At 53.1% G+C, this 26,044-nt stretch overlaps 1 protein-coding gene and 1 long non-coding RNA gene across 4 annotated transcripts in view; one reads left to right on the top strand and one right to left on the bottom strand.

The window, feature by feature from the left end:
* Positions 1-21,156, bottom strand: part of LOC135976680 (kinesin-like protein KIF21B) — a 32,229-nt gene extending 11,073 nt beyond the window's left edge. Inside the window, exons 1-4 of one of the 3 annotated variants that reach the window (XM_065573667.1) lie at positions 21,019-21,156; positions 19,692-19,749; positions 18,075-18,198; positions 14,109-14,215 (exon numbers count right to left, since the gene is read on the bottom strand). In XM_065573667.1, the coding sequence (XP_065429739.1) occupies positions 14,109-14,147 (39 nt within the window). In that variant the 5' untranslated portion in view covers positions 14,148-14,215; positions 18,075-18,198; positions 19,692-19,749; positions 21,019-21,156. Of the gene's footprint in view, positions 1-14,108; positions 14,216-18,074; positions 18,199-19,691; positions 19,757-21,018 lie in introns of those variants that run through there. The other 2 variants (XM_065573668.1, XM_065573669.1) reach the window with 2 other exon arrangements.
* LOC135976681 (uncharacterized) lies at positions 16,689-20,161 on the top strand. The gene is made up of 2 exons (XR_010593987.1): positions 16,689-17,151; positions 18,390-20,161. It is a non-coding gene; the product is annotated as an uncharacterized LOC135976681 (long non-coding RNA).
* Positions 21,157-26,044: the final 4,888 nt, after the last annotated feature.

A 26,044-nucleotide genomic window follows, 5' to 3' on the forward strand; every position in this document is an offset into this window, starting at 1 on the left:
GCCAATTCAGCCGATTCCGCGCCTAAGAGGGCCCCACAGCTGTCCACCCCGCCCCCAGCTCACTTCCTCCTCCTCCCCTCCCCTGAACGCTCTGCCCCCTGCTCCTCCCTCTCCCCTGCTTCCCGCGAATCAGATGTTTGCGGGAAGTCTGAAAAGAAGCAGAGGCAGACGGGCAGCAGCAGGTAAGCTGGGGCAGGGGGGGCGCGAGGAGGACTCTGGGGAGGCGTGGCCCAGTCCAGCCCCGGCAGCTCTGGCTCCAGCCCGGCTCGGGTGCTGGGGCACCGGCCCCGGTTTCGGCCAAGCGCGCCGCCCTGAGCACCCCCGACCCCGGCCGCTAAGGCCCCGGCCCCAGCCCACCGGCCCAGCCCTATCCGAGCAGCTCTGGCTCCGGCCCCGGCGGCTCTGGCTTGGGGGGGACGTCCCCGTCCCCGGCCGACCATGCCGGCCCGTCCCCATCCCCGGCCGAGCGACTCCGGCCCGGCCCTGGCCGAGCGGGGCTGGCCGAGCACCCCCAGACCTGACCCCAGGGGCTCCGGCCCACACCCAAACCCCGCGACCTCGGCCGGAGCACAGCCTGATTCCTGGGGGCGGGGCTTGCCCGGCAAACCATGAAGCCGGTAGCGCTTGGGCTTCGGGCAGCCCCCTTGCCTCCGGACCCTGCACCCCCAGCCGGGCACTTTCCCTCCTGGGCTCCGGCGGCGCAGGGTCCGGAGGCATGGGGGCTGCCGGAGGCTCTGCTCCTCCCCTGACTCTTCGGCTCTGTTTAAGAGCCGAGCTGCCCGAGCGCTACCGGCTTCGGGCAGCCCCCATGCCTCCAGACCCTGCGCCCCTGGCCGGGCACTTCCCCTCCCGGGCTCCGGAGGTATGGGGGCTGCCCAAAGCCCGTAGCGCTCGGCTCCGAAGAGTCGGGGAGGAGCAGAGCCGCCGCGGTTGGAGGCTCTGCTCCTCCCCTGACTCTTCGGCTCTGTTTAGGAGCCGAGCTGCCTCAGCGCTACCGGCTTCGGGCAGCCCCCATGCCTCCGGACTCTGCGCCGCTGGAGCCCGGGAGGGGAAGTGCCCGGCCGGCGGCTGGGGTCCGGAGGCAAGGGGGCTGCCTGAAGCCCATAGCGCTCGGGCAGCTCGGCTCTTAAACAGAGCCAAAGAGTCAAGGGAGGAGCAGAGCCGCCGTTTTCCCGGACATGTTCGGCTTTTTGGCAATTCCCCCCGGACGGGGGTTTGAGTGCCGAAAAGCCGGACATGTCCGGGAAAAAGAGGACGTATGGTAACCCTACTGTACCAGGGGAAAGAATTGTGCCCAGGCCTGGAAGGTGTCCAGTCTGAGAAAAACTTACTGAAGCATCTCTGAGGGTGAGATTATCTATATTTAGTTTGATTAGACATAGATTTGTGCATTTTATTTTATTTTGCTTGGTGACTTACTTTGTTCTGTCTGTTACTACTAGGAACCACTTAAATCCTACTGTCTGTATTTAATAAAATCACTTTTTATTTAGTAATTTACTCAGAGTATGTATTAATACCTGGGGGAGCAAACAACTGTGCATATCTCTCTATCAGTGTTATAGAGGGCGAACAATTTATGAGTTTACTCTGCATAAGCTTTATGCAGGGTAAAACGGATTTATCTGGGTTTAGACCCCATCGGGAGTTGGGCATCTGAGTGCTAAAGACAAGCACACTTCTGTGAGCTGTTTTGGGGTAAACTTGCAGCTCTGGGACAAGTGATTCAGACCCTGGGTCTGTGTTGGAGCCAGACGGGAGTGACTGGCTCAGCAAGACAGGGTGCTGGAGTCCTGAGCTGGCAGGGAAAACAGGAACTGGGGTAGTCTTTGCACATCGGGTGGCAGCTCCCAAGGGGGTTTCTGTGATCCAACCCATCACAGGCTGGAAGTGTGCTAATGTTTTGTCAATTGGTAAATTGTTCCAATGGTTAATTCCTCGCACTGTTAAAAATGGACGCCTTATTTCCAGTCTGAATTTGTCTAGTTTCAACTTCCAGCCATTGGACATGTTAGACCTTTTTCTGCTAGACTGACGAGCCCATTTGTAATGATTTGTTCCCCATGTAGATATTTATAGACTTTTCATCAAACCACCCTTAACCTCTTTAAGCGACATTGACTGAGCTCCTAGAGGCTATCACTACAAGGCAGGTTTTCTAATCCTTTAATCATTCTTATGGCTCTTCTCTGAACCTTCTGCAATTTATCAACGTCCTTCCTGAATGTTAGACACTAGAACTGGACACAGGATTCCAGCAGTGGTTGCACCAGTGCCAAATAAAGAGGTAAAATAACCTCTCTCCTCCAACTTGAGATTCCCTGTTTATGCATTCAAGGACCGCAGGACATTTGGATTAAAAAATTAGCACTATACAATATCAATGGAGCACAGGTTACATGGCTTGAGACCAGGCTAATGGCTAATTGACAGATGTCAAAAAGTAATTGTCAAAGGGCTCATCGAATGTGGGTGTTTCTAATGGGGCTCTGCAGGGATCAGTACTAGGTCTGATGCTATTCAATATTTTTATCAATGACTTGGACGTAAATATAAAATTGCTGCTGATAAAAATGTGCTGATGACACAAAGATTGGCAGAATGGGAAATAATGAAGAGGACAGGGCAGTCATACAGAGAGCTCTGGAGAGTTTGTTTGGCAAATGGGGCCCATTCAAACAAAATATGTTTTCATACAGCCCAACACAGAGTTATACATCTAGGAACAAGGAGGGAATATTCAGCTTTGGATTGAACGATCTTTAGTTTTGTATCATCTGCAAATCTGGTCACTTCACTGTTTCCCCCCTTTTCTAGATCATTTATGATATGTTGAACAACTCTGGTCCCAGTGCAGATCCTTGGGGGACCTTGCTATTTATCTCTCTTCCAAAAACTCACCATTTATTCCTACCTTTTGTTTCCTATCTTTAAAACCAGTTACTGGTCCATGAGAAGACCTTCCCTCTTATCCCCTGACAACTTACTTTGCTTAAGAATCTTTGGGGAGGGATCTTCTTAAAGGCTTTCTGAAAGTTCAGGTACACTATATCCACTGGATCGCCCTTGTCCACATGCTTCTTCACCCCTGTGACATTATGCCCTATATTCTTCATAGAGATATTGTTCTATGAATATGGCATAACTAAGTATGTTTTATGCAAGATGGGTCATGTGAGATATCATTGGAAAGGTTCTGATTTACTGAATGTGATTATCCTATTTGTATGGATGTATCATTTCTGTATCTGAAGTTAGGAATATGGGCTCTGTATCAATTACAAAAGTGATTGCACCAGGGGAATGCCCACCAAACAGTAGGCAATCAGCCTGGATGGGCCATTAGGACTTTGAAGATACTAAACTTCCTCCTTCCTGAGAAGTTTCCTGGGATGCTGCTTTGACACTGCAGGGTCATGTGATCATGTCACCTGGTACTGCACATCATTTTGGATTGGTGGTATTTTTCCACTAAGAGGGAGCTAAGAGGTCAAACTGGGAGACAAAGGATTCCTGTCATATCCAAATCCTATTGAAGGCTTGGAAGTGAATTAATCTAGGTTCTTCTCCACCACCTGCATGCCCAAAAAGGAAGACTGCTGAAAACACCTGGAGAAACAAAGGAACTAAACTGTGCGGGAGGAGGGCAGGGGCTGAGCCCAGGCAAGAAAGCTCTAGCCCGTGGTAGGAATACCTGGATATTTAAGCTGCAAGCAGTGCAGTTTACCTTCAAGAAATTTTGCAACCTGCACAAAACAACATTTAGGGTGAGAATGTGCTACTATTAACCAGTTAATTTAGTGTATTAAGCTTAGGTTGCGTGTTTTGTTTTATTTGCTCAGTAATCTGCTTTCATCTGTTTGCTATAATCTCTTAACATTTACCTTTTGTAGTTAATAAACTTGGTTTTGGTTTATTCTAAAAACAAGTTTGTGCAATTCGTAACTGCCGGCGGGGGGGGGGAGGGGAGCTATGCATATCTTCCTCCACATTGAGGGAGGGAGAGAATGTCATGAGCTTACGTTGTATAGATCTCTGTACAGCGCAAGACAATATAATTTTGGGTTTACACTCCAGAGGGTGTGTGCCCCTGAGTGCTGGGCAATCCCCGAGCTAAGTCTTCTGAAACAGAGCTGACTGCAGACTCTGTGTGATTGTGCAGCTGGGTGTGTCCCTGCCAGTGTGTGTGTGCAGGAGGACGGGGTGAGGGAGCCCAGGCTGGTGGAACAGATGTGCTCAGTGGGACCCCAGTACATCAGGCGGCACCCCGGAATGGGGGTCCAACCCCTCCCAACCCCCTCCAAGAATTCTAGTAGATTGGTGAGGCATGAGTTCCCTTTCAAAAGCCGTGTTGACTCTTCCCCAACAAATTGTGTTCATCGATGTATCTGATCATTCTGTTCTTTACTAGAGTTTCAACCAATTTGCCTTGTACTGAAATTAGGCTCACTAGCCTGTAATTACCAGGATCGCCTCTGGAACCTTTTTTAAAAATCAGCATTACATTAGCTACCCGCCAGAGATCTGATACAGAGGCTGATTTAAGCAATAGGTTAAATACCGCAGTTAGTAGTTCTGCAATTTCATATTCGAGTTCCTGCAGTACTCTAGGGTGAATAGGGAGTGCCTTCTCTAAACCATTCATTTAGTCAAACACAAGTTATTGGACTCAATACAGGATGAAATGTTCTGGTCTGTGTTATACAGTAGGTCAGACTAGATGATCCAATGGTCCCTTCTAGCCTTAACTGCTATGAATCTATGATTGATTTTGTACCTCTAGCATGTTCCCTCTGGAAATAGTCCCAGTCTTTTCAGTCTATCTCTGGATACAGGAGTTTTTCCAGGCCTTTAATCCTTTTGGACCCTCCTATTTCAGCTCATGACAGGGTGCCCCACCCTTCCCCACTGCCCCGGAAGGGGAGGTTAAAGTGCTTTGGAATGCAGGAAAAGTACCTTCCACACCCCAAAGGGATGGGCCCTGATGACAGCTGGGTCTGCGTAAGAAGCTCCTTCAAAGGAAGATTTTGAGCCACGGGAGAAGTCCTTGCTCCCAGAAAGAAGCACACTCAGTCTGGGCCTGGGTTGAGAATACTTGTCCTACCGAAAGGACCCAGAGCTGAACAGAGTGATGCACTCTGAACTCAGGGTGCTTGGTACTCTTAGGACTGTCAGTACAGTCCCCAGTCAACCAGGGACACTTTGTTGTGAATTAATGCCTCAAGAAGGTGAAATAAGACCTGCAGTGGGTATGTAGCTAAGTGTTTGAACCCTGAAGTTGGCAGACCTTCATCAGCCCTATTGGGGCTGGCAGGTGTGGTGGCAGAAGTGGGATCTACAAGGCACCATATCCCAGTGACTGCTGCTGGGCTGGGCAGAGAACCAGACCCAGCAACAGCACTTCTATTCTCTCCTGTAATGTTTATAAACTCTGCAGGCTCCTAGTACCAGCCATCCCTGTTTCTCCAACCCCTGGATTATTCCAGTGACCCCTGTTATGGGTTGTGCTGTGTGCCGTATATTGGCTGCATCATAGGAAAGCACAATGCCTACCCATGATGCCTCATAGTGCAATACTCTCCTACAAGGAAAAACTGCCCTCTGGCCCCACATGGCAATCACCTCTGGCTCATTGTTATCCCCGTTTTATTGAGGAGTTCTCTTATAACCCTGCTGCTTTCTCTGTGTGTGGCAGGCTTCTGCGAGGAAGACAAGAGACAGACACAAAAGGAAGAAACCGAAAGGTAAGCAGCCCCTGACCCCCCAGCTGCGGTGGCAGACTCAGGCCCCACGCAAAGCAGAGAAATAGGGTCTATTCCCCCACCTGCCTCCTCTCTTCCTGCGAAGGCACAGTCATGTCCACAGTCATGCAGAGGTGCTGGCTGGGGCCCCTGAAATCTGGGGCTCTGGGGCGCTAGGAAGCAGAGGGTGCCCAAGCTCAATGTCTCCTTTATGTCTCACTTCTGGCAGGTTTTGGACGCTGTGAGGAGGATTTGGAGGAGACTTGTGCACCCCTAGAGACATGGTAAGCAATGCCCCCCTCCATAAGTCTGCAGTGGGTCAGTCCCCTCCTCTCGCGTCATGCAGCTCATCCCCCACCAGGGGCAGTAGCCCTAGTAATCCCTCCCCTGCCCCGACCTATAGACCAGGCAAGCAACTATTCTCCTTAGAATCATGCAATTCATCCCCACCCAGCAGAAGTTGCCATTTCTAATCCACCCCCATGCATCGTACAGAGGGTCATTCCCTTCCTCGAGCATCATGCGGCTCATTTAACCTGGGGGGGGGGGGACGGGGGGCGGCGGTAGATTGTGTCGACTGGACTGGACCATCCTCCCCTCCCAAGAGGGGGAGAACATGTTTCCTGGGAGCAGTCCCGTGCACACCAGGGAGGTGAGGTGGAGAGTTCAGGGAGGAAGGCTGGCCTTTCTGGTACGGTGAGTAGGGTGAAAGGGATCCGGCAGCACCTGCGTAATGGCCCCTCCTCCAGTCCCCCAGCATGGGTTCCCAGCGGGATTTGAACCCTGGACCTTCAGCTCTGGAGCATAAAGCACTCCTTAGAGCTAAAGAGGGAGCTGCATTAGTTGGTAGCTGTAGTAGGCCGTTATCCTATATGTTGATTAGCTTCTGCAGAAGGGACATGACACACACGCTGCCAGCAGGATACACTCTCCCCTTCTCTGCACTAGACAGGGGTCACCTAACAATCCAGCTAACCCAAAACCAGAACATCCAAGGCCCGGGTATTGCTGGGGAGGAGGCTGCCTTAGTGAAGAATGGGACAGGGAGCCTTTCAGTGCCGCACCTCTGGGTAAAAGAGGGCCTGAGGGCAGGGCCTGCACTCAGCTATCTGCTCTCTCTGTTCCACAGCTCCCACGTGCCCCTGAAGAAGCGCACCGTGGCTCACAACCTCAGGATCGTTGAGAGGAGGATAGAGTAGATGGCCAGATACCGGGATGAAGTTCTGATACCGTAAGGCAACTGACCGGGGGGCACCACACTGGGGGCTGGGTGGGAGGGGATAGTGAATGGAGAGAGGAGGGAGCAGGGAAAACCAGACACTCCAGGATCCTAAAATAAGAGGGAAAAAGCCACTAAGAGGCTTTAGCTTCCAAGGAGAGATACCAGTGAAAGTGAGGTGAGGGATTATTAGAAATTAAATGCAGAGACCACAAGCTGGGGTTGTGAGTAGGATCAAATCCTTCTGTCCGGCAATATCTCCCAGCAGGCGACTGTCTAGAACCTGCCCCTGCTCCCTGCTGTGTTTGAAAGAAACAGCAATCAGATGACACCCTGTGATGGGGTGTCCATCCCACAGAGGACTGGAAGGGGCTAAGGTGGCCAGGCAGACCCATTAACTCTACATGGTGTCCCTGGAGGAAGAGCCAGGGAGCAGGGAATTGATTGCAAGCAGGCTCAGCTGGGCAGGAATAGGCGGGGCCTATAAAGCCAGGAAGCTGGCAACAGACAGGGGCTGCTGCTGGGAAAGGGCAGCCCCTCCCTGGGAAGAGGGGGACGTGTTTGGAGCTGGTGCACCCAGAGCAAGGTGGGGAACCAGGAGTAGTAGGAAGCAGTCCAGGGAAGTAGCAGTGAAGGCTGGGAGAGGAAAGCCCAGAACTGCTGGGTTGAGGGTCCCTGGCCTGGAATCTGCTGTAAAGTTCTTTTTTGAACCCTGTTTATGGTCTTGGCCTTCACAACATGCTCTGGCAAGGGTTACACACACATGCTCACATCTTCCTCACCCAGACCAATTTTTGTTAGCTAATCTTTCTATTAAAATAGCACTAGGTCCCCAGTCATGCTCAAGGCCCCATTGTGCTAGGTGCTGCACATGTGCATGTGACGAAGGGGTTATCGTTATCGATAAAATGAGTGCCAGTTCCCCCTCCCAGTCCACTGTTAGCCAGTTGATGTCCTTGTGTCAGAGTGTGGTGTGCCATGCATGCCTAGGCACTGCCCCATTGCACTACTGTTGGAAGGCTGTGCCCAAGCCCCGCCTTAGCTCAGCAGGGCCATGTCCCATCTGTCCCTGTCTGCTCTCTCCCACAGGACGAGTGTGACGACATCTGCGGCGAGCCAGTTCTCCTATTCCTCTATGGAATCCATCCCCTCTTCCCTCTGGAGTCCCAGCTCCTTTTCCCTGGGAGAAGCCTCCGTGACTCGGTCAGAGCCCCTCTGCCACACAAGGGAGATCATGCCTGGCGCAGGCTGGGAAGGATCCACTCATCCCATCCAAGCCCAGCCTCTCCCCAGGCCTCCTGCCCACAGCAGACAAGACAGGCGAGAGCAGACCATGGGTCTGGACCAGACATCAGCCCATGGCTCAGACTTCAACATCCGACAGAAGCATCTGCAGAGCCAACTGGGGACACCTACCCTATCCACTGAGTCGCTGGCCAAGGTGATCCCTAATGCCCCTGCTCTGCGCCCACCGGACAGAGACCCCAGGGGGAAGCTCAACATGAGCAGGGGCCCTTTCCTAAGCGATGAAGTCCGGGAGGAGCTGGACTGTCACGTGCACTCAAAGAGACTCCAGCACGAGCAGGGCTTACCCCTCACCCCCCAGAAACCCCACACGGCTCTTCTGCCTCCAGCTCCACAAACCCCCATCCCGGGGGAGCCATTGCTGGGGGAGCGGGACACCAAGCAGCAATGGAAATTCAACACAGATTGGCCCAAATGTGGATTTACAGCAAAGGTCCCAATGCCCCTGAGCCCTGATGACGGCCCTCAGCGTGCACAGGAGATCCAGGAACCATGTGTGTGCCCCTCGGGATCCCTGCCCCAAAAGGCCCACAGGATCATGGCATACCCTGATGCCATCCTGGCCAAGCTTGTGCCCACGGCGGTGGTCAAGCTGCAGGATAACGTGGCTCAGAAATGCTCGGAGATCCAAATGAAGGCGTTTCCTAAGATGGTGAGAGAGTCACACAGAGATGCTCCCCTCCTGAGAGAGACTGCCCTGCCTGGCCACTCCGCCCCCTAAGGAGCCAGGCAAGCCCAGACCAGCGGCATTGCCAATGATGGGACAACAGCCTGCCCACCCTATCGAATGCCACATAAGGCATAAGCATCTCGTCATGCAGCGGGGGCTGCTCACCCTGGACCCAGAGCCCCCGGCAAAGCTGCCTCACGCCGACCCAGCCAGGGGAGCTGGTGTGGAGTTCAGTGAGATGGAGACCAATTTCCTGCTCAGTGGGGTCAGGGAGAACTTGGACTGGCACGTGCAGCGGAAGAAGCTGCAGCAGGAGTGGGGTTTGCCGGATGCCCAGTGGAAATCCCTGCAGGCTTTCCTACCCCCAGTTCCCAAGCTGTCCTCCCTGAAGGCAAAGCCCGAGGTTGAGGTGGTTCCCATCCTTGGGGAGCTGCTCTTCCTTGGGAGGGACGTTAAAAAGTGGCTGGAGTTCCACATTACAAAGATGCAAGTGCAGCAAAGATGGGAACTGTCCATGAGGATCCAGGATTCCCTGAGGAGGTTCATGTCTCCTTCCCCAGAGGAGAGAGGCCGGCTCTCTCATCCTACATGCGGAGGTAACGGTCACCGTTTCAGCTGCGTTCCAAGAAGGCTCAGTCTAGTCAGTTGCCTCTAAGGGCCCCCAGTCAGAGGTGGCTGGAGGATGTACATGTCCTACCCACCGACAGAAGGCAGCAAATGGCCAGGTCGTACTCCTGGAAGCATCCTGGGGCAGCAGCATCGAAAGGGAAAGAAACCCCAGACCATGGCAGCGCATCGCAGACAGGGAAGCAAAGCACAAGCTCCTCTTGTTCCACACGTCCTCCAACACCAGTGGAAGATACCACCATGGAGACGGGCAGGAGTGATGGCGCAGCAGGAAACCAGATTAACCCAGATCGCTGCACTCTGCGAGCAGGAGTGGATCTGACATCGCCACCTCCAGGAACCGCAGTAACAGAGAAGACGCTCGCAGTGACACTCAACATTTATAAGAGCGAGCTGAGAAAACCCCTTACCAGTGTGAGTGGCACCAAAGGGACTGAAGAGAAGCTAGAACTGCACATGGAGAGGAAGGTTAACTTGGGAGAAGGCTCCTGCCTGAGGCCAGGGGCACAGGCAGGTGAGGGCAGGGCAGATCTTCTCAGCACCCAATGCCACCAGGTTGCCCCAGAGGCACCAGGCTCCGGGCAGCTGACAAGATCCATCCTTGACTCTCTCGTTGCTGGGCACGCTGCGCACGACCTGCAGATCAAGCACCTGATGGAAATGTTAAGCAGCTCCCGCCCCTTGGCGGGCCAGGTCTCAGTCTGCCAGCTGTGCCGCAAGGCACATCCAGGAAAGATGAAGGGTCAGAAAACTCAGGAGGAGACACAAGTATCTGCTGAGCTGCATGGTCTTCGAGACATCACGGCTCCACATGGGTTCATTGGAACTGTGAATTCAAAGCTCTCCAAGGACCAACTGCCAATCAGAGTCTGCAAGAAGTAAGCTTCGACGGAAGAGACCAGCTGGCTCTGTAGGTGCTGACTTGCCCAGAAGATCCCATGGAATTCCACAGCGATGGACTCCAGGAGACTCCTCAGCGTCATCCAACCATAACAAGATGCCAGTGGTGTGGCTCCTTCCAGCAGACAGGAGCAAGACGCAGGATGGAATGGGGAAAACGGCCCCCACCAAGCAACCAAAGATGGTGTCCATTGCTACAAGTACAACAAGGCTTTCGCAAGCTGGGGAGAAAGCAACTGGGAGTCCTGACGGTTCTCCTCCAAAGCCACCAAAGGCTTCCAGAGCAAGGACACCATCCCCTTCAAGGAACAAAGTTCCAGTTCTCAAACGGATCTTAATGTGCCTCAAGCAAACCTTCTCCAAACTTCAAAACAAAGTGAAGTCCCAAATGTCCAAGGACCCTCGTTCAAGAACACCTGATACTAAATTTACAAAGCCACCCTTTTGGAAGGCAAGGGCCTCCAAGGGTGTCCGGTAGTCGTATAAGTGCCTACCCTCCATCAAACAATACAATTTTAATAACTTAAACGGTTACTTTTTAAAAACACTACAGTATTTACATCCCTAGCATAGAGAAAGGCCTACCCCTTTTGTCTTCCGGTAACTGAATGGAGAACCGAACAGAGAACTGAATGTGTTTACCATGGGTCTGGAACAGAACGGTAACCACAAGGTACACCGCAAAACATGGAAGTCATGATTTATGCCAAAGGCAATGGTTTCGGGAATGAGGTAATCAATATTAATATGTATGAATATATGTTATAATATGTTAGCCCATCTAGTAAGTGTACCCGAAAATTTGTCTGGGTGAGGAAATAAGATTTGGGCATGGTAGGCTGGGCACGGATATGAATATTCAGGGCAGTGTCAGGACCCTATAAGAGGGCAATCAACTATGCAAAGGGGGTCGCTCTTTCTATCTTCTGTTAAGCTTTCAGCTTAGCTTTGGCAATATAGCTTAGCTACTCCATCCTCCAACCTGATCTTTGCCAACTTGGGGAGCCTGGACCATCGAATTCATTGGACATGCCAGAGCCGAGGCTGGTCCTGTCTCTCACTACCGGGTCTCCAGGGAAGGGTGTGAGGATGCTAGTTTAAATAGTCTTTTAGAATAGAAATTTTACCACCAGGGACCATAGAATTGTTTACTTCTTTGTGACTCTGTGTTTTGTATCTTTGATTATTCTTTCATTCATTTTGATAAAGATCTTGAAATGTTGGTATTGTCCTCAGTATAAGTGTCCTTGCCACACACCCCAAGGGGCCGCTCATGACATTGAACTTGCTGAGTTCTCTAATCCTGGAGCCTGAATTCGGACAAGAACCTAAAATATCTTCCGGTCAGATCACTGTTGAACCGTAATAAACTAGCCCATAAATTCAGGTCAACAGTAACTGGGGTTTTTTGGAAGGTGGGAGCAGGATAAAAATGCAAGAAATGATACGGGAGCGGGTGGGAGTGGGTCTTGCGGGGCAGGACCGGAGCAGGATTAAAAAACAGCCCGGCGCAGGGCTCTAGTCCCATCCTTGGGCCACTTCTGCCAACATCTGCTACGTACCGTACTGCTCTCTGCCCGCGTCCTGTTTGGGCTAAGGCAGTGGCTCTCAACCTTTCCAGACTACTGTGCCCCTTTCAGGAGCCTGATTTGTCTTGCCTACTGAAGTGCTTTATAAATAAGAGACTGGTCAAACACACCTCGATCTACCATAGATGAACAATTAAGTTAACAATCAGCTAAAAACCACTAGCTGGACCAGGATAAGCCGTCATTTAATTTCAACTTGGTTACTGTGTCAAAACAATTGTATTATTGCTGCACTACTGTGTTAGCATTGTACTGTTGTATTATTGCTGTACAACATTGACAATGTGCATAACCTTGTTAAACTATTTAACCAACACACAGGTAAAAAACAAACAAACAAATGGCAGCAAACAAGGAAAGGCAAGGAAAAAACAAAGTGGTAAACAAACAAAAAGTTACATAGTAACTACAAATGGGGTAAACAAATGGCCTGTTAGTACCAGTCATAATTTGGGTCAGTGACACTGCATCCTAACTGAGGCACATGTTATTCAAAACAATCGTGTTCAGTGTCTGGGTACAATACTACATCCTGACACAGCGCTATTCGATACATTGGTTACTGTCCATTCTGTAGGTTATCTGGAAAACAGCAGCCATAAGAAACAACTGGATCTATGTCAGCTACTGGTGTATCGCAAAGCCATGCAACCAATGGAACAGCGAAGTTAGCCACTTCTATTTCCTGCCCAGTGAAGCTTACCAGAGGGTGACAACCAGCAGTAAGGATAACCTATAACATGAATGGACAGTCCTGGCTAGTAACTAATTACAATATAGTTATATATAAAGGCCTCAGTGGTAGTGTCACTACTCCAAATTTCTGTTTTTCTTCTCATATACATAGCACTGTGGGACACACCATCACAATCCCTACCCCAGTATTTCAAAACACTCAGCCTACTACTACTAATAAAACAGGTAATAACTGAAATTGCCCTAATAGGAGTGTGTTTCTATCTGTGTCACCAAAGTAAAAGGGCCAAAGTACAACACCAGACTGGAAAAACATGGTTATAAGGTGGTGTCATATGTACACATACGTACTATACATATATGCCCATACACACTACAAATATATATGTCATATCCACATAATTCATATATATTAATTATTTGGGAGTGCCTCTAAGGCTCAATCATACTACTACATTCCTCAGTCATGGTCCCGAGTCTAACATTCCCAGGCCCACCATAAGGAACTAAATAATAATTAAATAATCAAATCTGCCTACGTGGAAATTTAATTATTAATTAAATAATCAAATCAGTCACACGTGGAAATGTGCAGACTAAAAAAACAGATGGGGCGTAAGTGTATGGATTCTGCCACTGACTCACCTGATTGACTCACCTCGGGCAAGCGTGTGCCTCGGTTTCCCCATCTGTATAATGAGGATACAAACCTACCTTCCTCACAGGGGTGTCTGAGGACTAATTAGTTAATATCTGCAAAGTGCTTTGAACATGCAAAGTGCTACGGAAATTATGATCATCTACATTATTAACGATCCCTTTCATGCTCCTGGACTCCTGCGTTCTATTCCCAGCTCCATCACCAAGTCACCGTGCCTCAGTTTTCCTGCCTGTACAGCAGACAACATGCCTCTACCTGCTGCTTCCCAGAGGCTTGTGAGCATTCTGTGGTGCTTGGAGCAGGTGGCTAGCAGCAGAGTGTTCTGGCAACAGGACGGCTGAGAAATAGGCGTATCCCACTTTGACTTCCCCTTCCTCCCTCTGAATGAAGAGCAGCTACAGGTGACCCTGCCTTGCTCATACTCCTCCCTTCTCCCCTCCCGGTCAGTCCCTCCCTCCAGGAGAGAGCAGCCGCTCCCCCGAGAACCCTCCCTGATGCTCCGCTTCTGCTCCTCCCGTCCGACCAGCTTTCCCAGCGTCCGCTGCGTCCGGACAGTGCCCGCTTGCCGAGCTCTTCAAACGTAGCCACGCAGGAGCTGCAATCCCGGCTGTCCTCGATAGAGGGCTCCCGCTGCCTCTGCCCCAGCTCCGCACCCCACAGACGGCAGACACACAATGCTATTAGACGATCCTTAACTCACTGTTCTCCCGCGGCGCTGCCGGGCCCGGTCTGCTCCCATCCGAGAGGCTGCTCTGTCCTGCTGCAGGCGTGGGGGCGGGGATCACGGCTGCACGTTTCTTTCTTTGCCTGCAATAAATGGCAAGTCTGTGTGCTGGTATCAGAGGAATGGGAGGTACTGGACCGAATCACACACTGACCCCTCTCCGCCTCTGCCCCCCACCAGCCAGGCATGGCCAACTCCTGGGACCCTCCTCCCTTCACCAGCCTTGCTCAATGCTCCCCAGGAACCTCGGAACCTCCTTCCCTTCTGGATCCCCTGGCACCATCTTCTCCCAAACGCTTTTCCCCCAGCTCACGCTGTCCGTCCCCCCCCGGCACCCCTCGGGCCCCTGCATCCACTCACAGGGCTGCCCGTAAATTACGCAGCACGGTTTCTGGTGATTTGCAAGACCCGCCCACCCCTCCTAACACTTTAACACCAACACAAAGACACGGAATTAACGCACTGGGGGCGGGTGGGTCCTTATGTCATTGATATACAGCCCCACACCTTTCCTGTGCGCCGACACCAGCCTTCTCCCCCACGGCTCTGCACAGATAGGGACTCCCCATCTCAGCTCACCCCCTGCACCTCCGGCTTCTCCTGCACGCCCTGTCTCCTTGGCCGCCACCTCCCACTCCTGGCTTTGCATCTATTTCATGCCAACCCCACGGGTGTGGGACGGTCCCACTCACATGGCAGGCACCTCCCTGGACTCCTCCAAGTCCCTCCACAAAACCCACTTTTCCTGGTCTCCTCTCCAGCCACTGCCCTGGGATTGACTGCACTCAATTGATTGACTGCACGAGCTCGCTGAGCTATGGGTCAGGCAGACATTTATACCATAGTGCTAATCCCCCATATCCTCCAGCCTTGCTGGCAGAGTGACTAACCTGCCCCCCCGAGCACCACCCCCACCAGGGCATGCTACTGATGAAGGCTCTGTCATCCACTCCCCTGCTGCATGTGCCCTACAGCTAGCCAGGATGGCCAGCAGCGGCTGAGATGCATTTTTGTCACTTCTCCTCTGCTGGTACCCAGGAGGCCTGGGCTACCTGCGCTCCCAGGGGCACAGCACAGTTGCCACCTTTCACGTGGTAAATAAGACCCCTGACTTTCACAAGAAGCCAAAAATCAAGCTAATCCCATTTCAAAACAAGCCAAACCCTGAGACCCCCAACACTCTGTGACTAGATCCCCCCGGCGTGCAGGCTGGGACTGTGGTGGGCCCGCTGTGCACCCGACTCTCTCCCCCCCTTGCCCCTGCTTGCTGGGAGCCCATCAAAAAAAAAGAAGCAACAAGCTACAAGCCAAACAAGCAAAAAGCTACAAGCCAAACACTAGCCAACAAGCAACTCACAAGCCAATGAAGCCAAAAACAAGCCCAATTTCTGCATTTTTTCCGTGGGTTTGGCATGTCTGGGGCACAGACGTCTCAGCTCAGGTTCCTCGCTATGGAGAGCCCAGTCAGGGCTGTGGGCCTCCTCTCCCTTCCCCCTGCGGGCGACCCCCTTCGGGCTCTCAGCCCGACCCTCTGCCCTCTCAGCCTCGTGAGAGCGTCCAGGTGGAGCGGCTCTGCGCACAGGCGTTCAGCGAGGAGCAGACGCTGGAGAGAAATGGGGGTCACCAGGAACCCCAGGGTGTAAGTTCCAGGAGGGAGACAGCATTTGACCCTTAAAGTTGGGGGCCCTGACAGTGAAGCCAGAGGTTCCTAACGAGTCCTCGCCAGCGGAGGAAAGGAAAAACCATGTTGCAAAAAGACTCCGATGTCTCAGAGCACGCTCCAAGCAACGGGCAAGAGACACACGAGTGGCTGAGCAGGCAAACCTGCGCTCAGAGGCTCTGAAGGGAGCTATCACAATGGCTGGAATAGAGAGAGGCCAGGAAAATTAGACTGAAAAGGAGGATTTTAACAGCAGCACAGAGCATGCAACATCTGCCTCCCCTTCTCCCCCAACAACGCACAGACAGGAACACGAACAGCCATGTCTCCACTACAAACATTGGCAGAGACGATCCACGTGGGCATCCAGCGCGTGTATCGCTCATTCGCGGACACGCTCGGCTCTGGACTCGGCGCTGCGCGTACTCAGCAGCAGCGTTTGCGTCAATGCGAAGCCCAGTGCATCATGGGTAGGGATCCTTACGTGCCATGGGTTGCCAGCCGGCACACGGCCTTCAGGGAACTTTTCCCTGTGTGTCGTGGGACGGAAATGACGTCCCCAGGGATCTCTGGGAGCTAGGGGTCAAGTTCCCAGCATACAACGGTCTCCATCCCATAATGCCATCCAAAGCCCATCGTTTTGGGACCTTTTTAAAAAATCCCACAACCCCGCCCAGAATTTTTCGGTGGCCACCGTCTCTGACGGCGGCCTGGAGCCCTCGGAGCTCTGCGCTGTTCTCACGAACGCTGCCAACACAGGACGTGCGATGCTCCTGGATCTGCAGCCCCGCAGGGAGCAACTCCACCCCCATCAACATGCTCCGCTCTCTGGTGTTCCCTCTCCCCTCCCAGGAAACCCCTCTGTCAGCAGCAGTGACTTCACCCCCCTCGCAGGCACACAGGAGGAGGGCAGCAGGGAATGGCGCTCAGCTAGTGAGCCGTTAGGGCCAGACGGGCGGCCCTAATGGGAACAATGAAATTCCAAGAGGTGACAGCCCAGCGGGTCCAAAACCAGTAAGACAACAACTGTACAGCTCAGCTACCCCCGTCGTCGTTCCTGCAAACGGAAACGGCAACAGGGCTGAATTTCCTTGCATGCTAAGAAAGGGAAATAACCCCCGTGTGGACACGGAAAAGCCAGAGCCTCCCTACACAAAACAGCCACAGCTTGGAGATCGTCCCTGCTTGCAGGATTCTATCGGCAGATAAGCCAGAATGCCTGGTGAGATGCTTTGGGCAGTTCTTAAGTCACAGCGTTGCCAAGGCTAAGTTCCAAAAATCCTAAGTCGGGCGCCAAAAATCAAGACATTACAAAAAGAATCAGTTTGGGTTCTTCTTTGCCTTCTGCTCTCTGATCAGGTGAGTCCCATGTTCAGGCTGTTCTCTGCCACATGAGGATTAAGAAACTATATATCTGTGTGTGTGTATATCTGTATGCGTGTGCGTGTGTGTGAGTCTGTGTGCACGTATCTGTGTGCGTGTGTGTATCTGTGTGCGTGTGCACGTATCTGTGTGTGTCTGTGCGCGTGTATCTGTCTGTGTGTCTGTGCACGTGTATCTGTCTGTGTGCGTGTGTGTGTGCGCGTCTGTGCGTCTGCGTGTCTCTGTGTGTATCTCTGTGCGTGTATCTGTGTGTGTGTGTGTCTGTGTGCGCGCATGCGCACACACACACACCGGGGAGGGATAGCTCAGTGGTTTGAGCATTGGCCTGCTAAACCCAGGGTTAAGAGCTCAATCCTTGAGGGGGCCATTTAGGGATCTGGGGCAAAAATATGTCTGGGGATTGGTCCTGCTTTGAGCAGGCGGTTGAACTAGATATCTCCTGAGGTCCCTTCCAACCCTGATATTCTATGATATATCTGTGTGTGTGAATATGTGTATATCTTTGGGATGCGTGTGTATGTATGTATATCTGTGTAACTATATTTGTGTGTGTGTAGGTCTTTGTGTGTGTCTATATATAAACACACACACACATTTTATATATATTGAAAGCTAAGCTTCTCACAATCACCTGACTCCAGGAGCTGGGGCTTAACCCCCACCCACAAAGTATCATGAAACTCATGATTAAAATCACAAGAGTGGACACAGTGCTGGACACCTCCCACTAAGAAAAACCCTAAAAACAGAATAAAAGCTGTGTAAATTCAGAAATATTTGTATATGATTCATGGAGCCCATCGATGGGTATTAGCTAGGATGGGCAGGGATGGTGTCCCTAGCCTCTGTTTGCCAGAAGCTGGGAATGGGTGACAGGGGCTGGATCACTTGATCATTACCTGTTCTGTTCATTCCCTCTGGGGCACCTGGCATTGGCCACTGTCGGAAGACAGGATTCTGGGCTAGATGGACCTTTGGTCTGATCCAGTCTGACCGTTCTTATGTTAACATCTGAAAGTCCTGCTGGAATAGAAAGGGGCAGTAATTTTAAAAAGAGAGACAAGATGGGGGAAGTAATATCTTTTATTGGACCAACTTCTGTTGGTGGAAGCGACAAGATGTCAAGCGCCACAGAGCTCCTCCGGTCTGGAGAAAACAGGCAATTTAAATTACACTTTCCAGGGCACCTATCGTGTCTTTAACTTGTTTTGCAGGCAGCACAGAACATGCTTTCGGCATTCAGCGATAGAACGGAAATTCAGAATCCTGGCAATGAGCTTTTCCAAAGCAAAGTGCAAACTTTACCTGATCTACCCTCACGTCCTACATAAAGGTGGGGTTTTTTGCCAGTGGGGAAACTGAGGCACGGGGCATGAGCAACATGAATGAATGAACTAGATTAAAATGGATTGGCAAAAGGATTAGTAGAGGCAGCCAGGCTCAGCAGTGCCGCAGTACGGATCTAGAAAGTCAGCCTTGCGATCTTTTGCCTCATCTCTTCGTCCACCCACAGCGTTTCCAAGCAGACACGCGGGACCAGAGATTGTTCAATGGTCCTTTCGCAACCATCTGTGCACAGACCTCCTTGGGGTCTGTATGCTGAAGTTAAAAGCAATGCCAGGAGACCTCACTGAGCCCTGCATGCTGTCTCCGGAAATTTAATACACGCAATCAGGGCTTTTAAGCTACTATAGCATCCACCGTGGCATTCAGGACAGACTCCAGGAGCAAACCTGGGCATGCAGCCTAGACCTGCGATGGGATTCAAACTCCCCTTAAAGCTCCAAGAGAATCAGCAGCTCAGAAGCAGATGGTTCTGCATCAGCCCCTCTTCTCTCACTTGCCCTGGTCACAATCCCAGGGTCACGTCAGCAGACACCACCACCAGCAGGTCTCACATCACGATAATCAAAGGTGGCACTCCTACCACACACCCCACCGGCCCAAGGCCTGACAGCTCCTTCTGCAATGACAGCTCCTAACACGCAGAACCCCAGGCCTGGTCTGTGCAGAGCTCCTCTCCCCACAATTCTTCCCTGCTGAATTTCAAAGCCTGGGATCGATCCAGGAAGCGTGAGCCAAACTCCCCCTGGCTACAAGTCACTCTCATAATAGACACCTGCCTGCAAAATCGTAAGGGCCCCTTGAAACCCCTTTTGCACCAGTCTAACCCTGTGCTGAGCGATCTGTCCCAACTCATACTGAGTGCAAACCCTCCGATTTCTTTCCCCGGACCTGGAGAAGAGCTTTGTGTAGTTCAAAACCTTGGACCTTTCTCCAACAGAACTTGGTCCAAGAAAAGAGAATAGCTCACCACCTTGTCACTCCCATAACAGGTGGGAGAGACCAGAGCCAATTTTTCAGACAGGAATTCCAGCCTCCTTTAATGTCCAGGTTGCATAAAGACTGGTCTCCTTTCATTAAAGGACCAGTGGCTTTTTAGATCCCTCAACCACCCTCTTTTCTTTTCCCCACTTATTTTAAACATCAACAACTATAACAATTCTTTGACTTACATGTGCACACTCATTCCTGGCTGGTTTCCAAAGCCCCACCGGCAGAGTGGACAAAAATCTAGATTTAAAAAAAGAAATCAGATTTTTATTTCATTTGGATTTTTGTATTTAAATTCAATACATCTGTTTGAAAATAAACCTCTGAAATTATGGCACCTTCCTTAAGGCCTAAACTTCCTACAGCCTATTCAAATCATTGACATTAAATTAAAAAGGTGAACATTAAGCAGTATAGGGTTTGCTCCTCACTTTTTAGAGGAAGTGAAATCACTGAACTGGTGGAAGTCACTGTCTGAGCAACTGGAACTAGAGTTTGGGGACGTGCTAAACCCCAACTTTTGACAGCAGTTGCCTCTTTTCCAAGTGCAAGGAGAATATTTTCTTCATTTTTGAAGGGTTAATCAATTTGTCTTCAGGAAAAATAACTCAAATACCTACTGCAAACCAAGATTAAAATCAGTGATTTAAAACAACGTTTCCTGCTTGCTGATTTAAACTATCATCAGAATTGGTGCTTTCAATTGCTTGGATTGAAAATCAAGTCACCCTGGACACAGGCCTAAACTGTCATGTGGCCAAGTGATTTTGGGAGGCCCAATCCCAGATACTGCCAAGGGACCTGATTTTCAGGAGCGCTGAGCTCCTCCCTCTGAACCAGGGAGCTCTAGGCCCTAGGGTGACAAGTTGGGCACCTAACCCCCTTCTCCCCCCCCCCCCCCAAGAGTTTAGGCTACAGAAGCTGGAAATGGAACATGTGGCCAGTACAATTGCAGCTGTTCCTGTCACAAGCCTTTTTTTTTGTTTTTAAATCTAAGTTCACTCCCCCCCCGGCCCAAGCATTAGGTGCTCCCTGGATTCCCTACAACTAGCACCAGCCTTTCCTAACCCCCAGCCAGCCCAGCCCCAGGCCCAGCCGCTCTCCCCCGTCGGTCTGTTCTGCACGGAGGGTCCTTACGCTGCAACGCCCCTCTTGGCCCCCCGCCCAACAGGGCTCTTTGCAGCGGGGGGTTACCCGGGCTCTTGTTTCCTTGCAGGGTATTTCTGTCTGCCCCCCCGCCCGCACCTGGGGAACTCCCTGCGGGGTTGGTTTAATGCCTCACAAAACCCACCTCCTGCAAACCGGAGGCTGCCGCCCTCCCAGGCACCCCGCCCTAATCGCCACAACGTGGGGGGGGGTCTGTTTGCTGGGGGCGGGGGGGGCCTGGCCCTGACGTGGCCTCTCATGGGTACCTGGTCAGTACCGAGCCGAGCCAGCCTGCCCCGGGCACCCTGCAAACACAGATTCAAACCTCCTTTCGGGGTCACATCCCACCCCCAGGGGACCGACCTCACCCGGCCTCGGCTGCACGGGGCACCTGCTGACCCCCCGGGCATTGCAGCAGGCAGCGGGGCGCAGGGTGTCTGCTGCTCTCCTTTCCGGGGGGCTGCGAGCAGGGGCTGCAGGGAACCCGAACCTCCTCTGCCCTCCCTTCGCCTGCAACCTACAGCCCCGCCCCACAGCTCCCTTCCCAGGGGAAAGGGCGGTGCAACCGGCTACAGAAGCCAAGGTTTTGCACTTGAGCAGGGAGCGTAATTCTGTGCTGGTGCAGACAAAGCGTCCAGCCTTGCACTGCTGTGCAAAGCACCCCGCCCGCACCCCATGCAATGCCAGCCAGACTGCACCTGTGCACCGCCCGTGTGCAACGCCAGCCAGCCTGCACCTGTGCACCGCCGCCGTGCAACGCCAGCCAGCCTGCACCTGTGCATCGCCCCCGTGCAACGCCAGCCAGCCTGCACCTGTGCACCGCCCCCATGCAACGCCAGCCAGCCTCCACATGTGCACCGCCCCCGTGCAACGCCAGCCAGCCTGCACCTCTGCACCGCCCCCGTGCAATGCTAGCCAGACTGCACCTGTGCACCGCCTGTGACGTTATTGATATACTCTGGGACCATATAGATCATTGTTGCAACCAAGGTCCTGTAGTGGCACCCAGATCTTGTGTAAAGGGGGTCAAATGGGGTGTCTAAGACAAGGCTATGGTTTACTGGTTATAATTATGCTGTCTATATGTATGTATCAATTTTGTAGTTGAAGTTAGGAATATTGGCTCTATACTGTCTGTATTTCAAACTTAGGCTATGCTGCTGGGTGACACCCCAGACAACATGGTGTTAGCTCTGCCTAGCCTGCTTGATGGCCCATTAAAGGACCATCAGCTATACAATGGACCCATTGAAAGAAGGCAGATACGCCTTGTAACTCAGCAAAGTATGCAGGGACTGGCCCATGTGACTCCAGACTCCATTTTGCTGTAATTTTCCACGGTAAGAACAAAGGTGTTCTTACACCTGGAAAAGACTATATAAGGCTAATGCCTCATCTCCATCTGGTCTTCAATCCTGCTTCTTACCTCTGGAGGGACTTTGCTACAAGCTGAAGCTTTGAACAAAGGACTGAGGACCCATCCCAGCGGGGGATGTTCCAGAGACTTGATTTGAACCTGCAGTTTATTCCATCGCTGCTGCAAGCCTGAACCAAGAACTTTGCCATTACTGTATGTAATTGATTCCATTTAACCAATTCTAACTCTTATCTCTATCTTTTTCCTTTTATGAATAAACCTTTAGATTCTAGATTCTAAAGGATTGGCAACAGCGTGATTTGTGGATAAGATCTAATTTGTATATTGACCTGGGTCTGGGGCTTGGTCCTTTGGAATCAGGAGAACCTTTTTCTTTTACTGGGGTATTGGTTTTCATAACCATTTGTCCCCATAACGAGTGGCACTGGTGGTAATACTGGGAAACTGGGGTGTCTAAGGAGATTGCTTGTGAGACTTGCGGTTAGCCAGGGGGGTAAGACCGAAGTCCTCCTAGTCTGGCTGGTTTGGTTTGCCTTAAAGGTGGAAAAACCCCAGCCTTGGGCTGTAACTGCCCTGTTTAAGCAATTTGTCCTGAGTTGGCACTCTCAGTTGGGTTCCACCAGAACCGCATTGTCACACCGCCAGTGTGCAACGCCAGCCGGCCTGCACCTGTGCACCGCCCCCGTGCAACGCCAGCCAGCCTGCACCTGTGCACCGCCCCCGTGCAACGCCAGCCAGCCTGCACCTGTGCACCGCCCACGTGCAACGCCAGCCAGCCTCCACCTGTGCACCGCCCCTGTGTGCAACGCCAGCCAGCCTCCACCTGTGCACCGCCGCCGTGCAATGCCAGCCAGCCTCCACCTGTGCACCGCCGCCGTGCAACGCCAGCCAGGCTGCACCTCTGCACCGCCGCCGTGCAACGCCAGCCAGGCTGCACCTCTGCACCGCCGTGCAACGCCAGCCAGCCTCCACCTGTGCACCGCTGCCGTGCAACGCCAGCCAGCCTCCACCTGTGCACCGCCGCCGTGCAACTCCAGCCAGCCTCCACCTCTGCACTACCCCTCCACGGCCCCCGTGCAATGCCAGCCAGCCTCCACCTGTGCACCGCCCCTCCACGGCCTCGTGCAATGCCAGCCAGCCTCCACCTGTGCACCGCCCCTCCACCTGTGCACCGCCCCTCCACGGGCCTCGTGCAATACTACACAGCCTCTATTTGTGCATTGCTCCTCCAAATCCCAGCAATGCCAGCCAGCCTCTGCTTCTGCACTGCCTCTCCACAGCCCCCACGCAATGCCAGCCAGCCTGCAGCTGTGCACCGCCCCTCCACACTGCCATGCAACGCCAGCCAGCCTCCACCTGTGCACTGCCCTTGTGCAACACCAGCCAACCTCCACCTGTGCACCGCCCCCGTGCAACGCCAGCCAGCCTCCACCTGTGCACCGCCGCCGTGCAACGCCAGCCGGCCTCCACCTGTGCACCGCTGCCGTGCAACGCCAGCCAGGCTGCACCTGTGCACCGCCGCCGTGCAACGCCAGCCAGCCTCCACCTGTGCACCGCCGCCGTGCAACGCCAGCCAGGCTGCACCTGTGCACTGCCCCCGTGCAACTCCAGCCAGCCTCCACCTCTGCACTGCCCCTCCACGGCCCCCGTGCAATGCCAGCGAGCCTCCACCTGTGTACCGCCCCTCCACGGCCCCCGTGCAATGTCAGCCAGCCTCCACTTGTGCACCGCCTCTCCACAGCCCCCGTGCAATGCTACACAGCCTCCACCTGTGCACCGCTCCTCCACGGGCCTCGTGCAATACTACACAGCCTCTATTTGTGTATTGCTCCTCCATATTCCAGCAATGCCAGCCAGCCTCTGCTTGTGCATTGCCCTTCCACAGCCCCTGTGCAATGCCAACCGGCCTCCACCTGTGCACCGCCCCTCCAAGGGCCTCGTGCAATGTCAGCCAGCCTCCACCTGTGCACCGCCCCTCCACGGGCCTCGTGCAATACTACACAGCCTCTATTTGTGCATTGCTCCTCCGAATCCCAGCAATGCCAGCCAGCCTCTGCTTCTGCACTGCCTCTCCACAGCCCCCACGCAATGCCAGCCAGCCTGCAGCTGTGCACCGCCCCTCCACAGTGCCCGTGCAATGCCAGACACCCTCTGATCCCTTCGTGCGTTTCTCCTCCACATCCCAGCAATGCCAGCCAGTCTCTGTTTCTGCATTGCCCCTCCACAGCCCCCGTGCAATGCCAGCCAGCCTCTGTCTGTGCCTCCCCTCCCGCATGCAATGCTCCCCACCGTCGGTCTGTGCATTGCCCGTCCATGGCCCCCGTGCCATGCCAGCTTCTGTCCATGCGCTGCCCCATCACTGACCATACAAAACACGAGGTGCCCGTGCATCACCTCCCCCAGGAAATAGCAGCACCCCACGGGGAGACTGCACTAGACACAGTCAGACTCACCTGAACGGCCACAAGCCCCGGCAGCTTTGCAAAGCAGGAAGTGTTAGCGCAGTTCCCAGGACAAGCAGCAGGGGCTGCACGTCTCCTACTGCAGGGAGCCCTTGCATGTGGCTCTACCCTCTGTTTGCACTGGCCCTCCCCAGTCCTCAGGCCAGCCCTGGGCAGAGTGGGGCCACCGCAGTTGAGTGGAGTTAGTTGATTGCAGGAGAGGAAGGCATCTGTTTGCAACTCCCCCACCCCAGCTCTGGTCAGAGCAGCTGCAGTTAGTTCTATGTTCAGCCCCTAGCTGCACATGGATTTTCATCCATAGCTCTCAGAGCACTTCACAAAGGATGACAGTATCATTATTCCCATTCTACATATGGAGAAACTGAGGCACAGAGAATGGAACTCCATGCCTAAGGTCAGCCAGCAGGACAGTGCGGGCGCCAGGAACAGTCATAGGGTTGCCAACCCTTCCGGATTGGCGGGAGTCTCCCGGAATCGGCCTCGATCTCCCGGTGGCTATTGAAAGAAATCCGGGAGATTTTAATAGGTCGCTAAAAGTCCTGGGGGCTAAGGCAGGCTGCTCCCTACCTGCTCTGGCTCAGAACGGCTCCCGGAAGCGAGAGGCACATCCCTCTGGTTCCTAGGCACAGGGGCAGCCAGGGAGCTCCACGCGCTGCCCCTGCCCCAAGCACTGACTCCGCAGCTCCCATTGGCCGGGAACATACTGGTCATCTTTGCTTGTCAGCTCCTGCAGGAGAAGAGCAGACACTGAACTGATAAACGCTGCTCTGCAGAGCTTCAGCACAAGGCAGAGAACCTAACAATCAATATCCTGCATCTGCCCCTTCCTCACTAGGTCAGAGCCTCACAACAGATTCTCAATATACAGGAAGAAACCGAATGCGCCCGAGGCATGTGTGTCACCTGCAGGGCAGCTCTACGCAGGCAATCATCTCGAAGAATCATTGTTACCACCATGAGGCCCAGTTCTTCACAGTGGGTTCTAGCTTCGCTACACCCTTAGTGCGATGAGCGAGTACCACACACCATGGTTGGTACTTGGAAGCTCAGTATAGTGCGTGTTTGCCTGGCTTTAGCTGCAGATTTGGAAGTAGGAGGCTGTTTTCAGGAACTCCTAAAGGTGAATAGGTAGAAGAAGCTGGTGCTTCAGAAGCAACATTTTTCATGAGCTTATGGTTGTAGATCTGCCTGGCACATGGACATGTTTTTCAAACATTAGTTCTCGCTATGTCAAAACACAAAGGTCCATTGGTTTACTCTGGGCTGTGACATCACTGGCTACCTGACTAGGAGTCCAGAGCCCGGTTCAGGGTTTGGGGGGGCAGGTCGGGGGGCACCCGGTTCGGCCTGGTGCAGGGTTCGGGGAGACGGTTGTTGGGGCCCGGTTCGGCCCGGTTCAGGGGGCCGGTTGGGTGGGCCCAGTTCGGCCTGGTTCAGGGTTCGGGGGGCTCGGTTCGGCCCGGTTCATGGTTCGGGGGGTCGGTTGGGGGGACCCGGTTCGGCCCGGTTCGGGGGCCCGGTTTGGCCCAGTTTAGGGGGGCGGTTGGGC

Source organism: Chrysemys picta, chromosome 20 (genome assembly GCF_011386835.1).
Source record: "Chrysemys picta bellii isolate R12L10 chromosome 20, ASM1138683v2, whole genome shotgun sequence".
Classification (NCBI taxonomy): Eukaryota; Metazoa; Chordata; order Testudines; family Emydidae; genus Chrysemys; species Chrysemys picta.